The sequence below is a fragment of the Suricata suricatta genome, chromosome 1 (genome assembly GCF_006229205.1).
Source record: "Suricata suricatta isolate VVHF042 chromosome 1, meerkat_22Aug2017_6uvM2_HiC, whole genome shotgun sequence".
Taxonomy (NCBI): Eukaryota; Metazoa; Chordata; class Mammalia; order Carnivora; family Herpestidae; genus Suricata; species Suricata suricatta.
The window spans coordinates 133,559,305-133,573,268 of record NC_043700.1 but is presented as its reverse complement, the minus strand read 5'-3'; the positions used below and the strand labels follow the sequence as shown (position 1 = coordinate 133,573,268).

Genomic DNA, 13,964 nt, shown 5'->3' with positions numbered 1-13,964 from the left:
ATACTGCCTTGCATTATATTTGGCACCCAGTAGATACTCAATAATTTCTTGCTGAAAGCTGAATAAACAATTGCAATTTTATGTAAGCAATCTTGTCTCCCTAACTAGATTGTCAATTCCTTGAGGGCAAACACTGCACCCTGTTCTCCTAATGTCTGAGCACCTGGCACAGTATGATACACTGTGCTTAAAAATGTGATTCAGGAAAGAGGTGCCTGGGTGCCTCAGTCAGTTAATTGTCTGACTCTGGCTCAGGTCATGATCTCATGGTTCATGAGTTTAAGCCCCATGTCGGGCTCTGTGCTGACAGCTCAGAGCCTGGAGCCTGCTTTGGATTCTGTGTCTCCCTCTCTCTCTCTGCCCCTCCTCTGCTTGTCCTGTGTGTGTGTCTCTCTCTCACTCAAAAATAAATAAACATTAAAAAAAATTTTTACGGTAACTCGGGAAATAGCAAGTGAGCATGCATATTGAGCAAGATTCTAGTTTAGCTACTGCTGAGGAGAATAAAAAAGATACAGGAGATCACTTCCTCATCCTTTAAAAAAAGTGTACAGGGGATCCCATCCTCACCCTCTAGTGTGCTCCATCGGATAACATAAGGGACCTCTGCATATAACCACATATAAGAAAAAAATATGGCAGGTATTTTAAGAGTCGTATAAACCTGGTATCAGAGGAGTTCAAAAATGGGAGAGGCTAAGGGCACATGGGTGGCTTAGTCACTTAAGCATCTGACTCTTGATTTTGACTCAGGTCATGCTCTCACGGTTCATGGGTTCAAGCCCCACATCAGGCTCTGCACTGCCTCTGTCTTTCCCTCTCTATTTGCCTCTCCCCTGTTCACTCTCTCTCTCAAAAATGAATAACTAAACTTAAAAGAAAATGGGAGAGGCTACATTAGGTAGGAAGGTGCACAGAGATGGCATTTAAAAGAGCCCTTAGAAGGTAGAGTTTGGACAAACAGAAATTGTCTTATTTTCAGAGATAGGAAAGGCATGTGGGCACATTCAAACAATGATGAGTGGGGCCAGTTTAACAAAAGCATATATTCTGAAAATAGGAGTAGATGTGGCTCACAGGCATAGTGATATTTCATGGAGGGTCTTCAAAGTTGGGATAAGGAATCCTTATTAAATTCAATAGATGATGGAGAGTCACTACAGAATTCTGAGCAGGTCAGGAGAGTGAAATTCATCTCGTGTCTAACAGATGAGTGAGAGAGAGAAAAAAGAGACAGTGACAGTGGGTTGGAAGTTTCACATTTGGGCCTAATAGGAGGTAGTGAGGCTTGACCCAGAGGGGCCGTGGTGGGAATAGGAAGCTGAGAACGATGTAAGTGATGGTAACTGGCACCCAGTAAGTATTCGATAGACAGTGGTTGGTGCAAGGAAGGGAGGGAGGGAGAGAGGGAAAGGAAGAAATTTCGGGGTGGGAATTTCAGAAATTGACTGAATGGATGTGAGGTGCTGGAGATGCTTGCTGAACAATCTAAAGGCAGAGTTGTCTTTATCTCATACATCATAGAGGCAGCGGTGGTTTGCAGGAGATTCAGAGCTTCACTGGTTTCCTTTGGATTCTAAGTTACAGAGCCTTCATTCATTCAACCAGAGGAATGAGAAAACAGAGGACCTACTCACCATGATTCTACTCACTCTCTAACACAGGGAGTCAGAGCATAAGCAAACAAGCAAACCAATGGATCCTATATCAATGGTTATGAGTGTTACAGAGAGAAATAAGAGGGTTCCAGAGTGCAGGGAGGAAGGGGGTAAGGGAAGGACTTTCTAATATAAGATGATCTTTGAGAAGAGGTCTGAGGAGAGTGAAGGAGCCAGCTGTGCTGATGCTATAAGGAACGGGCTTTCCAGACAGATGGATCAGTAAGTGTAAACACCTTGAGTTGGGATCAGCCTGGCACATCCAGTTCCAAAGGCAGCAAGACCAGTGTGGCTGGGGCAGGGTGAATGAGACGGCGAATGAGAGGGAGACCCGTGGGGAGAGGTGAAGGGTAGTCTGGCAGAGGATGGGAGGGGAAGTGCACCAGGTGATGGTGATGGTGGACGGGAAAGAGTTGATTGTTTGGTGAGAGGGCATGGGGAAGGTGGGGAGATTGGTGAAAATCCCAAATGCAGGGATGCCTGGGTGGCTCAGCTAGTTGAGTGTCTGACTTCAGTTCCAGTCGTGATCTCAGTTTGTGGGTTTGAGCCCCGCATTGGGCTCTGTGCTGACAGCTCAGCCTGGAGCCTGCTTTCGGATTCTTCCTCTCTCTCTGTCTCTCTCTTTCTCTCTCTCTCTCAAAAATAAATAAACATTTAAAATAAATCCCTAATGCAAAATGGCTTACCCTTTTGTCCCAAAGTTCCTGCAGGAAGAATGCACATCAGCACTCCTAAGACCTTGGCTGCAGGAGATATTTGATAACTAATTCATGAGCTAATTGCTTCCGCCAGAATTCTGTCAGGTTGCTGATTGTATCTCTCCAAAGATGAAAGGGCAGACTCTTGGCTGTTATGTTAGGCAGCTGCATCCACACCATACAGAGATTTAAAAGCCCTGAGCCTCATGCAAGGCACTGTCAGTTGCCTTCCTGATGGTAAATCCCAGCCCCCGCTCTTCTCTGACCCTGGGCTGTACTAAGAGTTCAGGGTGAGGCTGCTTCGGTGACTCCTTTTCTGTTTTTACAGTCTCAGCCGTCCCTGGGCTTAAATTCTGGTTGCCAAGACCAACCCAGTGCTACTTAGGGAGAGCCTCTTGGTGCTCACACTTGCCCTTATCTTGGGAACGTACCCTCCAAAATAGGAGGGAGGTCTCCCGTTCCCCAGGACACTTCTTTCACCTGCCCTTTGCCACCGGGCTTGCCTCCTAACCCACTTCACTTACCCTCCCACACCAGTTTTTCTCCATCCACCTGTTTCTAGAAATTCTCGATGGACTAGATATGAGGATCCAGCCCCTCCCCTTTATTCTTGAGGGCTCTTCCCCATTGCTAATGGGACAGGTCTTCCCTGCTCCACCTGCACCTCCAACCCCATTCTGAGTCATTTCCATAGTATTTGGACAGAATTCTCTCATTCCCTGTCTGCCCTAAGTGAGAATATTTTTATGAATTTGATACTTTAGATGTCAGAGGTGTCCCTTCAGAGGAAATGCATGTTGATATCTTACATTCCTCTCTTAAGGCAGCTGGCTCAGCTTCAGTGAAAGCGCCCGCACCTTGACTCTTTGCCTCAGTGGGTGAAGGTGGGTCTGCCAGGAGCGGGGAGGGGGGGGGGTGGCCTGTGCTTTGTGAGAAGAACAAAGCATGCTCCTGGGCCAGTGCCCAGTGCCTGGTAGTGCACTGGGACTGATGCCCCTTGGAGTTATCAGTTTCCACCAGTGCCTGCAGATGTCCTCTCACTGGTTAGCTATGAAGTGGACTTATTCTCATACTGTCTGTCTTGGCCAGTGAATTGTAATATATTGTTCTTTTTGGATGGACAGGACAGGTGTGGAGATCCTATTTTTGTCTCCTGAGATCCAGGGAGCCACATGCCAGTACAGACTGCGAAGAAGACAGCAGTGAGCCTGCCCATGTGTGCCCTTTGCAAGGTTGAGGGGCCATCCCCTCATGTCAGGGTCCCTAAAGATCCTCTTTTTCTTGTGAAATCAGACTAAGGAGTTATTAGGATAGAAGCTAAGTCTCTGGAACAAAGACACCCCAAATCGCAGTGCCTTTGACAAGAAATTCATTTTCTCTCACAGAAAAATCCAGAGGCAGGTGGCCCAGATGGCCTAAGGTGGCTGTGTGATCCTCAACATGAGGCTCCCATCTCTGGCCTGAGGTGACCACTGTAATTGCCGCCATTCCCCAGCCAGCAGTAAGGGGCAAAGGCCAGGGGACCACACATCCATTTCTATTTTAGGAGAATTACCAGAAGAACACACATCAATTTTGGTCACATCCCAGTGGCCTGAGTGTAGTCAGACAAAGCTGTGGGATGGCTGGGAAACGCAGACCCTAGTTGGGCATCCAATTACTTAGCTAACAGTGAGGACTTGTATTTTTCAAGTCAGGGAGGAGCATAGCAGTCTCCAGCACAGCACTGGTTTCTCACCTTCACCGAACACTGAGTGAGTAGCTGCTGCAGGAGGAAATTTGCTTTGGAGGTGGGACACTTGTAAACAAACATGAGCAAACGTGTTTCAGTAGCTCTGACAGCAACATGACAGGACAGTGAGAGCCAACGCACAGCGAGTTCCACCTCAGAGAGGTGTGGGAGTGAGTCAGGAAAGACTTCCCAGAGATGGTGCTTTAGCCAAGGTATTCAGCGGTGTCCTCTTTCTCCCAGCCACTCTCAGTATTGTGACACTGGCAGTCTCCAGCCTCTAGATGCAAATCGGCAGACAGAAAACTTGGCAGCCCCCGACATGACACCAACCAAAATAGGATGTGCCCATGGCTTTAGTTTCTGTTCTCCCCGAGAGCAGAGGTATGTTAGTGTGCTGAAGGCTGCTGTCACAAAATGCCACAGAATGGGCAACTTAACAAAGTCTCACCGATCTGGGGCTGGAGGTCCGAGATCATGCTATCTATCAACAGAGTTGTGGGAGAGAATCTGGCCCAGGCCTCTCCTCACCTTACAGAGATGGCCATCTTTCTGTTCCCAGGGCGTGCTCCCTGTATGGGTATATCTGTGACAAACTTTCCCCTTTTATAAGCACATTAATCAGATTGCATCAGGGCCGCTCTAATGACTGCATCTTAACTACTTACTCTGCAATGATCCTGTTTCCAAATAAGGTCACATTGTACAGTGCTGAGGGTTAGGACTTCAGCCTATGAATTTGGTGGGGGTGGGCGGTGAGGGAGGGGACATAATTCATTTCATGACAGGATGCTCTGAGGAAAGTCTGAGGTGGAGAAGCTGAGTCCCCCAAAGCTTGAGTCTGATGTGGGACACAGGCAGCATCCTAGAGCTACCCACAGCTCTGCAGAGAGCAGGAAGGTGGAGGCAAAAGGAAGGCAATTTCTTCAAAGGTGCTTTATTCCCGTGCAGCCTCTCTGACCTGGACTGAATTTTCTCTAACGTGCTGGCCCTCCAGGGGAATTGGAAAAACTGACAAGGTTAATGTGGGTCTCAGTAATACTGCCAGATACATAGTTTAGCCAGCAGGTTGGTAACTGAAAACACCTTCAATGGGATTAAATGCCTTTAAGATATTTCAAACAGTAACTACCTGCTGTGACAGCCAGTAGGGACAATATGTTATTAGAAACACCATCTTGATGGGGAGTAGCTTAAGTCTTTCAATACCCAATTAACAAAGGCTGGAATCTTTTCTTATGTATATAGAGATTGAAAATCTGTGCTCAGTAAGACCTCTTAACATAGCAGAGTGGTTGAACTAAATTAGTTCACCAACCATGTTTTGAGTACCTGTTGTATGCCAGGCACTATTCTCGGTGCACAATAGTGAAGAAACAATAAAAATCCTTGTCCTCTTAGTGCTTACGTTCTAGATGCAGCTTGTTACTCTCTGCCATGAAGTTAGGGATATCAGACAAGACCAAGGTGATAGCCAAGAAAGTATTCTAGAAGAAATGAATCAATTAAAATATTACAGTGGTGATATTGCAGAGGTAGATTCGTGAGTGGCTTTTGTGATTTTTCACTACTTTCCTGTGTTTTTCACATTTGCTCTAATAGGCATGTATTACTTTTATATTGAAAAAAATTAAAGGATAATGGTAAAATCCAAGAGGTCCCTTGCCTAGCCTGAAAAGGATAGATGAGTTGTACAAAAAGTACTCCTTGCAAGCATAAACTTTAAAGTTAGACAACCTTGAGCTCCAGCCCTAGTACTGCCCTGCTATTAGATGTGTGACCTTGGAGAGGTCACACCGCTCTTCTAATTTTATTCATGTCATAATCTAGAAAAATGGTGGTAATATGCCAACCTTGACCTCCTGGAATTGTTACAAGATACAACTCAGTATATATAAACAAGCCTGAAACAATGTTCTGCACATGGGGTAAGTGCTCAGTGTTTGCTAGGTCAACTTGAGGAAGGAGCCTAGAGCTGTCATATACTGCTAGTGGAAATATAAAATATACCACTCAATTTGGCAGTCTCCTAAAAAGTTAAGCATGCACCTAACATGCATTCCCACTATTCCACTCTTAGAGATTTACCCAAGAGGAGTAAAACTTAAGCCCCTACCAAGACTTACTCACAAATGATCATAATAGCTTTATTTGCAACAGCACAAAACTAGAAATAACCTAAATGTCCATCAGCAAGTGAATGGGGAAACAAACTGTAATATGATAGAATACTAGTCAGCAATAAAAAGGAATAAATTATGAGCACATGCAATATGGATGAAACTCAAAACAATTATGCTAAGTGAAAGAAAGCATAAAATAGTATGTACCCTATGATTCTAATTATGAAAAAATTAGGGGTGCCTGGGTGACTCAGTTAAGCATCCGGCTTCGGCTCGGGTCATGATCTCACAGTTTGTGGGTTGGAGCTCCGTGTCGGGCTCTGTGCTGACAGCTAGCTCAGAGCCTGGAGCCTGCTTCAGATTCTTTGTCTCCCTCTCTCTCTCTCTGACCCTCCCCTGCTTGCACTGTCTCTCTCTGTCTCAAAAATAAATTTTTAAAAAATTTAAAAATTAATTATGAAAAAATTAGAGAAAATCCAAGTAATCTATAGTTACAGAAAACAATTGATCTGATTCTTTGGGACAGGGTAAGGAATGGGAAAGGGAAGAATGGACGGATTATAGAATGTCAGTTGAGAAACTTTTGGGTGATGGAAATGTTCACTATTTTGATTGAGATGATAGTTTCATGGATGTGCCCAAGCTTATGAAAGAGTACACTTTAAATAGTGCAATTTATTATATGTCAATTTCCTCTCAGTAAGAAATGTTAAAAAAAAAAAAGAAAGAAAGAAAAAATCAATTCCAAATCTTTCTTTCCAAGAAGAAGGAAAAAAATCTATCACCTTTCTTAATCAATCTTAGATTATAAAAGACTCATATAAAGGGAACAATGAATTAGGTGACCAGTTGATTGCAAGAATCCATACAAGAATTTCCCTATGAGCTGTGAAAATGGATTCACAGCAGGGGAAAAGATTTAAATTTCTCAGTGCAGCAAGTCTGAAGTTATTAAATTTTTTAAAAATGGTATGGATTTCTGTCCAGAGCCACAAGACAAAGCGATAAGACAAGGGGCTACATTTTTTCCTGTCAAAAGCTGATGTAGCAAGTACAGAAATATAAAATTCCTCATCAAAAAAATAATGCCCCAGTATCCAGGAGACTATCATATCTAGGTAACAAATTTCAGATGATAAAGAGAGTTGCAAATGTGTAAACCATGTGGGTTTAGTTTTTTAAAACAGATAAAGCAGTGATATTGATGTCACAGTTACATGTAAAACAGTTAAAGTAGAATCTCTTGGGGTATTTTGGCCAAAAGGCCAAACTGGTTTTCCCAGGATTAACAATGACAAATAATAAATCCCAGGAAGCAACAAATGAATTTCAGGACCAAACCAAAGGACTGGATTCAATGGATTAATACCCCAGCACCCAGAAACAGAAAGAGGGAATTTATGCTGAGAGACTAAAACCACATTCGATGTGGTTTTGTTTCAGTCTTGGCTGGCACCAAAAGTGAGCTGCAGAAGCCCAAGATGGGATCCTGAATTCTGGGCTGTTTTGATAAATGTTGTTGGACATTTAAAAACATAAGATGTTATTCATTTGTGGGAAATGGTGGCATTATCTAAAATGACTTTAGGTTTTTTGTTTTGTTTTGTTTTTTGTTTTGTTTCGACTTTGAAAATGACTGTGAAAAAAAGTAATTTCTTTTCTCTATATCATGTTCTTAAAGGATACTGGCTTTTAAGGTCATTTTAGAGTTGAGACAGAATGATTGCTCAAACCCCAAAGTCATACAGTAAGTTTTGTAACTGCCAGCCTGGCTAACGTGGTATGTGAGAAGCCAGAATTGTAGACCAGAGAATTGAAAGGACCTTGAAAAATATCCAATGAAATCTTGGATGCCAGGCTCACTAATCACTGAAAAATGGCTATGCGTAGCCAAGCCCTATGACTCCAGTGTTCAAAAGCTAAATCATTACATAATATTAAAAATTAGGACAGGTTTTCAGAAAGGACTATGAGGCTATAGGAGGGTATAAAACCTAAAAGAGAGGAGTGTGGAGACTAAGGCAATGGCTCTACCTTTCACAGATTTGCCCTGCATACATAAACCCCTAGAGAAAGGAGAGGAACATTTATTGAGCACCTGCTGTTGGCTTGGCACGTACTAGAAGCTAGATAATTAAGTTAACATATGCTCCCACAGAACATATGTTGTTGTAGAAAAAAATGTATATATATACAAACAACTCTAACACAAGGTCTCAGAGAGAAGAATATAACTGCTATGAGAACAACACAAAGGACTCTGTGGTGAGAGTTTGGCATTTCTCTAGCATTAGAAGTATGGCTAGCATTTTGACATCCTTTCTCTGGTTCTCTCTTCCCCTTCTGCTAGGTATCCAGATTAGTTCCTTTACTCAAGCTGATCTGACTTCACGAAACATTCAATATATTCACTCCAGTAAGACCGAGAAACATTCAGATGCCTTCAGCTTCACGCTCTCAGATGGAGTCAGTGAGGTAGGCAAGGCACTGTATTCCCTCAGTGAACGGCTCCTGATTCCGTGCAGTCGTCTTTGATGCAAAGCAACCATGCGAATTTCACCTTCTCCTGCTCTAACCCAATGATGGTGGTGGCCCTGACAGTCCCTGGGTGCCTCACCAAAGGGAAATCACTCTGGATTCCTGGTCAGTCAGTCATGTGGGGAATGGGTGAAAGGAAAATTAGAGAGTATCTACCTCCTCTGTGGGTGGGTGCTGAGGACAGGTGTCCCTCCTGCACTTTCTACCATCTAGGTGACACAGACTTTCCATATCACCATACGCCCTTTGGATGATTCACTGCCTGTTGTACACAACACGGGGATGCGGGTACAGGAGGGCGTGAGAAAGACCATCACAGAGTTTGAGCTCAAGGCGGTGGATGCCGACACAGAGGTAAGAGCGCTCCCCTGGGTTCTCTGGTTGAATGAGAGGCTGATCTGTTGCTTTGTGACTGTGCATCCTGAGAGTAGGGCAGAGGGGTGAGGTTCGTGCAGGTGTCCTTGACGGGTTAAAAACCAGAAGACATTGTGGCCTTCTGGAAAAGACAAAGTACTATATTTGAGATCAAATTGCTTTTAAACCCTTTCTCAAATCCTAAATACATTCACTCTCTCCCCTGATCACATGTAATAATCCATTAATTTGCTGATTTTTTTTCATCATGATTCATAGAAAGCATTTTACCTGCTTTTTCATTTTTTCTTATTAGACTGAACAAGGGTTTTGGGCACCTATTCATTTTTCCTATCATTTTACCTGCTTCATTCAGACTACTCTGAATGACACCTGATTATTAAAGTTTGAGCATCCTCACAGAACTAGGCTTTATTCAGTAAAACAGAGCACACAGAGACCAAACTAATTCTCGTGATGCTTTCTGATTAAGGTATCTAACATTCTGTCATGATTTAGTGCTCCTATAAAAGAGTGCTGTAGCATTTGTTCATTAGTTCTGTGTATACCTTTCCCCGTGCTAGTACCCATTCACTCATTTATTCTAAAAAATATCGATTACCTAATTAAGTGCCAGGTTCTGGTCTAGATGCTAAAGAAGGGGCTGTGAGCAAAACAAAGTTCCAGCCCTAGGGAGTTTTCTAGCCTTGGTTTAAGGGAACAGACAATAAAGAAAGAACATATAAATATCATGTCAGATATGATAACTCTATGAATAAAAATAAAGCAAGATAAATGAGATAGAGATTGAAGGGTATATTATTTTAGACAGAGTGGTCAGGGACGTCTTCTCTGAGGAGCTGATATTTGAGCAGAGATCTCATGAAGTGGAAGAGCAAGGTATGCAGTGTCTGGAAGAGTCACTCTCTAGGCAAAAGAACCAGAAGTGCAAAGGGACTGCAGTCAAGTGTGCTTGGAACCTTTGAGTTACAACCAAGAAGACAAGAAGCCAGAGTCCAGTGAGCAAGCAGGAAAAAATAGGAATAGGCCAGAGAGGGAGCCCGGCATTAGGCCACAGAGGTCCTTTTTGGCCCAAGTCAGGCCTTTGCATTTTATTCTAGGTTGGTGGGAAATCATTGGAAAGTCTTAAGCAGGGTTTTCTACATCTTTATTTTTTCTTCTATAGTGACTGGAAGTCACAACGAGAAAGGGGAAATTAGCTTCTGTTCTATTGCATACTGTACATGAGAGTTTTAGGAAAGTGGGGGAACGGTTGGGAAGGAAATGAATGGTTTTAAAAGTCTAATTCCTATCATCCTGACAGAGGTTAAAAATTCAGGTTGTTGAGGTGCCTGGGTGGCTCAGTTGGTTAAGTGGCCAACTTCTGCACAGATCATGATATCACAGTCTGTGGGTTCAAGCCCCACATCAGGCTCCATGCTGACAGCTCATAGCTTGGAGCTGCTTTGGCTCCTGTGTCTCCCTCTCTCTCTGCCTACCCACCCCCCTCAGAAATGAATAAACATTAAAAATAATTTTTTTAATTCAGGTTTTCCTGTTTGACCCTTAAATGTCTTCCTCTGACAACAGAAGGCACCAGAACATAAGTTCAATTGTAGGAACCAACACAATTTCTCTCCTTAGTTTTATTTCTGGTATCTCTAAAGCAAATGCAATCCTTATTTTATAAACATCTTTATGCGTGGATATCCTAGACCACCTGCTGGCTGTCACTCACAAATCTGGTCTCTGCTACTAACTTCTCTTCTCCCCTTACTTTTTACCCCCTCAACAGGCCGCGTCTGTCACATTCACCATTGTGCAGCCCCCACGCCACGGCACCATCGAGCGGACCACCAATGGGCAGCATTTCTGGCACACCTCCACCTTCACCATGGAAGACATCTACCAGAACCAGGTCAGCTACAGCCATGATGGCAGCAACTCCCTGAGAGACCATTTCACCTTCACCGTGACCGATGGGACAAACCCATTCTTTATCATCGAGGAAGGAGGAAAAGAGGTGAGGGGCAAAGACAGTGGAAAGGGAGATGCAGCAAAGTGTGCTGGAGGTTGTCCAGAGGCAGAACACGGCATTTTTAGGCCAAGAATAGCAATGTTCTTATTGTCACTAATTGGCCTTGGACAAATCACTTAACTTCTCTAAGCTTCAGTTTTTGACCTGTGAAATGGGTATGATTTCAATTAGTCTAAGGATCAAAGGAAGTAGTCTGCAGAAAGTGGGTAACATTTTTGGCAAATAGCATGCACAATAAAGGATGATAGTTACTGTTATTATGACTGTCATTATTTCTCTTTTCCTTTTTCCCACATGTTGACTCCTTTCATCTGGCTTTTCAATAATCTCATAAGATTCTAGATTGTCTTTCTTTTTTCCTATGTCCCCTCAGCCAGTCAGAGTTTTGCATCTCAAAGACACTGATTTAAGTTCTAGCTCTCTCACTTAGTAGCTGAAATGTCTTTGCAAGTCATTTACCCTTCCTAAACCTCAACTTCCATGTCTGTAAAATGGGGGTGTTATCTGCCCTTATGATATACATAAAGCACTTAACCCAGTGCCTTACATGGGAAACATAGGAAACATCCAATAAACTGTGTCTATAGGATCATCATCATTGTTGTCATGTTAGGACCACCTGGTGAAACAGATGAACCGTGTTTTTCTCTTGATGTCCTACAGTCATCAAGCCTTACTTCCCTAAGAGAATTGCTCCGTTCTAACATTCAGACTTCAGGAAGAAACTTTAAAATGGCCTCTCCACTACCTTCCCTGCAGTTCTTACTCTCTCCTTTACTCCTCAACCAGATCTCCAGCAGTAGCATAACCCTTGGGAATAATTGCAACTCTGATAAAAAGTGGGCCCAAGGACATGCCTACATCTCAGGCCTCTGTATCTGACTCAGCAGAAGCAGTTTTACAGAGCAGCATGATCACACCTACTATACTTCAGGATAACAAAAGGGTCAACCTCTCAGTCCTGCGGAGTCCTTCCCTACTCTGATGATGCATGGGAATGATTCCTTTCCTGGAAGAAGGATCCCCCACCCTCACCCCATCCCCACATCCTTGAGATGGCCTGTGCGAAGGTTGTTCTCAGTTGGCCCCAGTGCCGGTGAGAAGGCTCTTGGGATTTCCTGCCATTTCAGTGTCTGCACTGCATCACCACCTGGCTGATCATCACTTTTATTTTCTCTCTTCTAAACCGTAGCTGCTCCCCAACTTAATTTGACTTTCAGAAGAGAAAAAGATTTCAGGATGAATCAGCAAGAGGCTACCTCTCTTATACACGCAAAAGGTCATAGTAGTATCCAGAGGGACTGAATTATTTTTGAAATGGAAATTATTTAGGACAATTGCAGAAGATTGAAAAGCCCCAAGCCCTGTGTGCAGGCGTGCCTTATTTTCTCAGGAACAGTGAGGTTCTGGGAGCAGACTCACCGTGTATAGGAAGTGTGTGTGTATGTGTTATCTGTGTGAGAGTGAAATTGTAGACCAGTTTCTTTTCACGATTCCCACAAAGGCTTTTATTCTTGATTTCCTCAGCCCCCTTCCCCCATATGGATGGTTCTCCCTCAAAAAAAGGAAAGAAAAGAAGAGAATATCTTCTTATGAAATGTCTTTTCACATCTGGCAGAATCGCACCTGGGGATTTTGACATAACATGTTAATGATGAGTTTAGTCCACCTCTCATGAAAATGCTAACAAGAGTCATTGAAAGGACAATAGGACAATACTGAACCCAATTAAGGGATGCATGGGTGTGGGAAAGGCAACTTCCATAGCAGGTGAAATTGCAGAAAAGTGCCACGTTTCCTTGCTTTCCTTGTCATATTGTCCTCACTTTATGAGTCAGCCCTCTTCTCTGCACCTCATGTCAAGGTGGGTAAGCAACAGGAAACTGGCTCAGTCACCCATGCTGAAGTGCCCTCAGATTTCGAGGGTTGCAGCGTTGTAGGTCCTGGACCTGACATATTTCAGATGGCTATGAATGACGACTTTTCTCTTTTGGCTTCCCCCCCACCCAGGTTATGACAGCAGCACCTCAGCAGTTCCGAGTAGATATCCTCCCTGTAGATGATGGCACCCCTAGAATTGTTACCAACCTGGGGCTCCAGTGGCTGGAGTACATGGATGGCAAGGTAAGGCCTTTCCATCTGCCACATTCACATGAACCAGCTTGGGCTATGTCCTTACTCAGGGCAACTCGGGGATAGAGGTCAGTTCCACTCATGTTTGTCCCTCTCTAACAGAGCTGAGTTTTCTAAGATTGACAAGCTCCATGAGTTTCATTAGGAATGTATATAGTTTAAGATGTTCTTGGAGGCTTGTGGAGAGTGGCTGGGCCGGGGGCGGGGGGGGGGGGCGGTGCTGACCAGGCATGGCTTAGAGCCCCTTTTTTGGGCCTATGAAGGAAACTATCATGAACCAGGAGACACTTGCCAAACTGCAAGCACAAGTGCGCATTGGTGGGAAAGGAACTGCTCGCCGAAAGAAGAAGGTGGTTCATAGAACAGCTACAGCAGATGATAAAAAACTTCAGTTCTCCTTAAAGAAGTTAGGGGTAAACAATATAGCTGGTATTGAAGAAGTGAATATGTTCACGAACTAAGGAACAGTGATCCACTTTAACAGCCCTAAAGTTCAGGCATCCCTGGCGGCGAACACCTTCACCATCACAGGCCACGCGGAGACAGTGCAGCTGACAGAAATGCCACCCAGCGTCTTAACCCAGCGTGGGGCAGACAGTCTGACTAGCTTCAGAAGGCTGGCGGGAGCTCTGCCCACACAGTCTGTGGATGGAAAGGCAGCCCCTGCTGCAGGAGAGGAGGAGGAGGATGAAG

General features: G+C 43.9%; 1 protein-coding gene across 1 annotated transcript in view; it reads left to right on the top strand.

The window, feature by feature from the left end:
• Window positions 1-13,964, top strand: part of FRAS1 (Fraser extracellular matrix complex subunit 1) — a 273,045-nt gene that overhangs the window by 193,299 nt on the left and 65,782 nt on the right. The window contains exons 47-50 of the mRNA XM_029951708.1: window positions 8,559-8,683; window positions 8,960-9,100; window positions 10,896-11,123; window positions 13,149-13,262. Of these exons, the coding sequence (XP_029807568.1) occupies window positions 8,559-8,683; window positions 8,960-9,100; window positions 10,896-11,123; window positions 13,149-13,262 (608 nt within the window). The remainder of the gene's footprint in view (window positions 1-8,558; window positions 8,684-8,959; window positions 9,101-10,895; window positions 11,124-13,148; window positions 13,263-13,964) is intronic.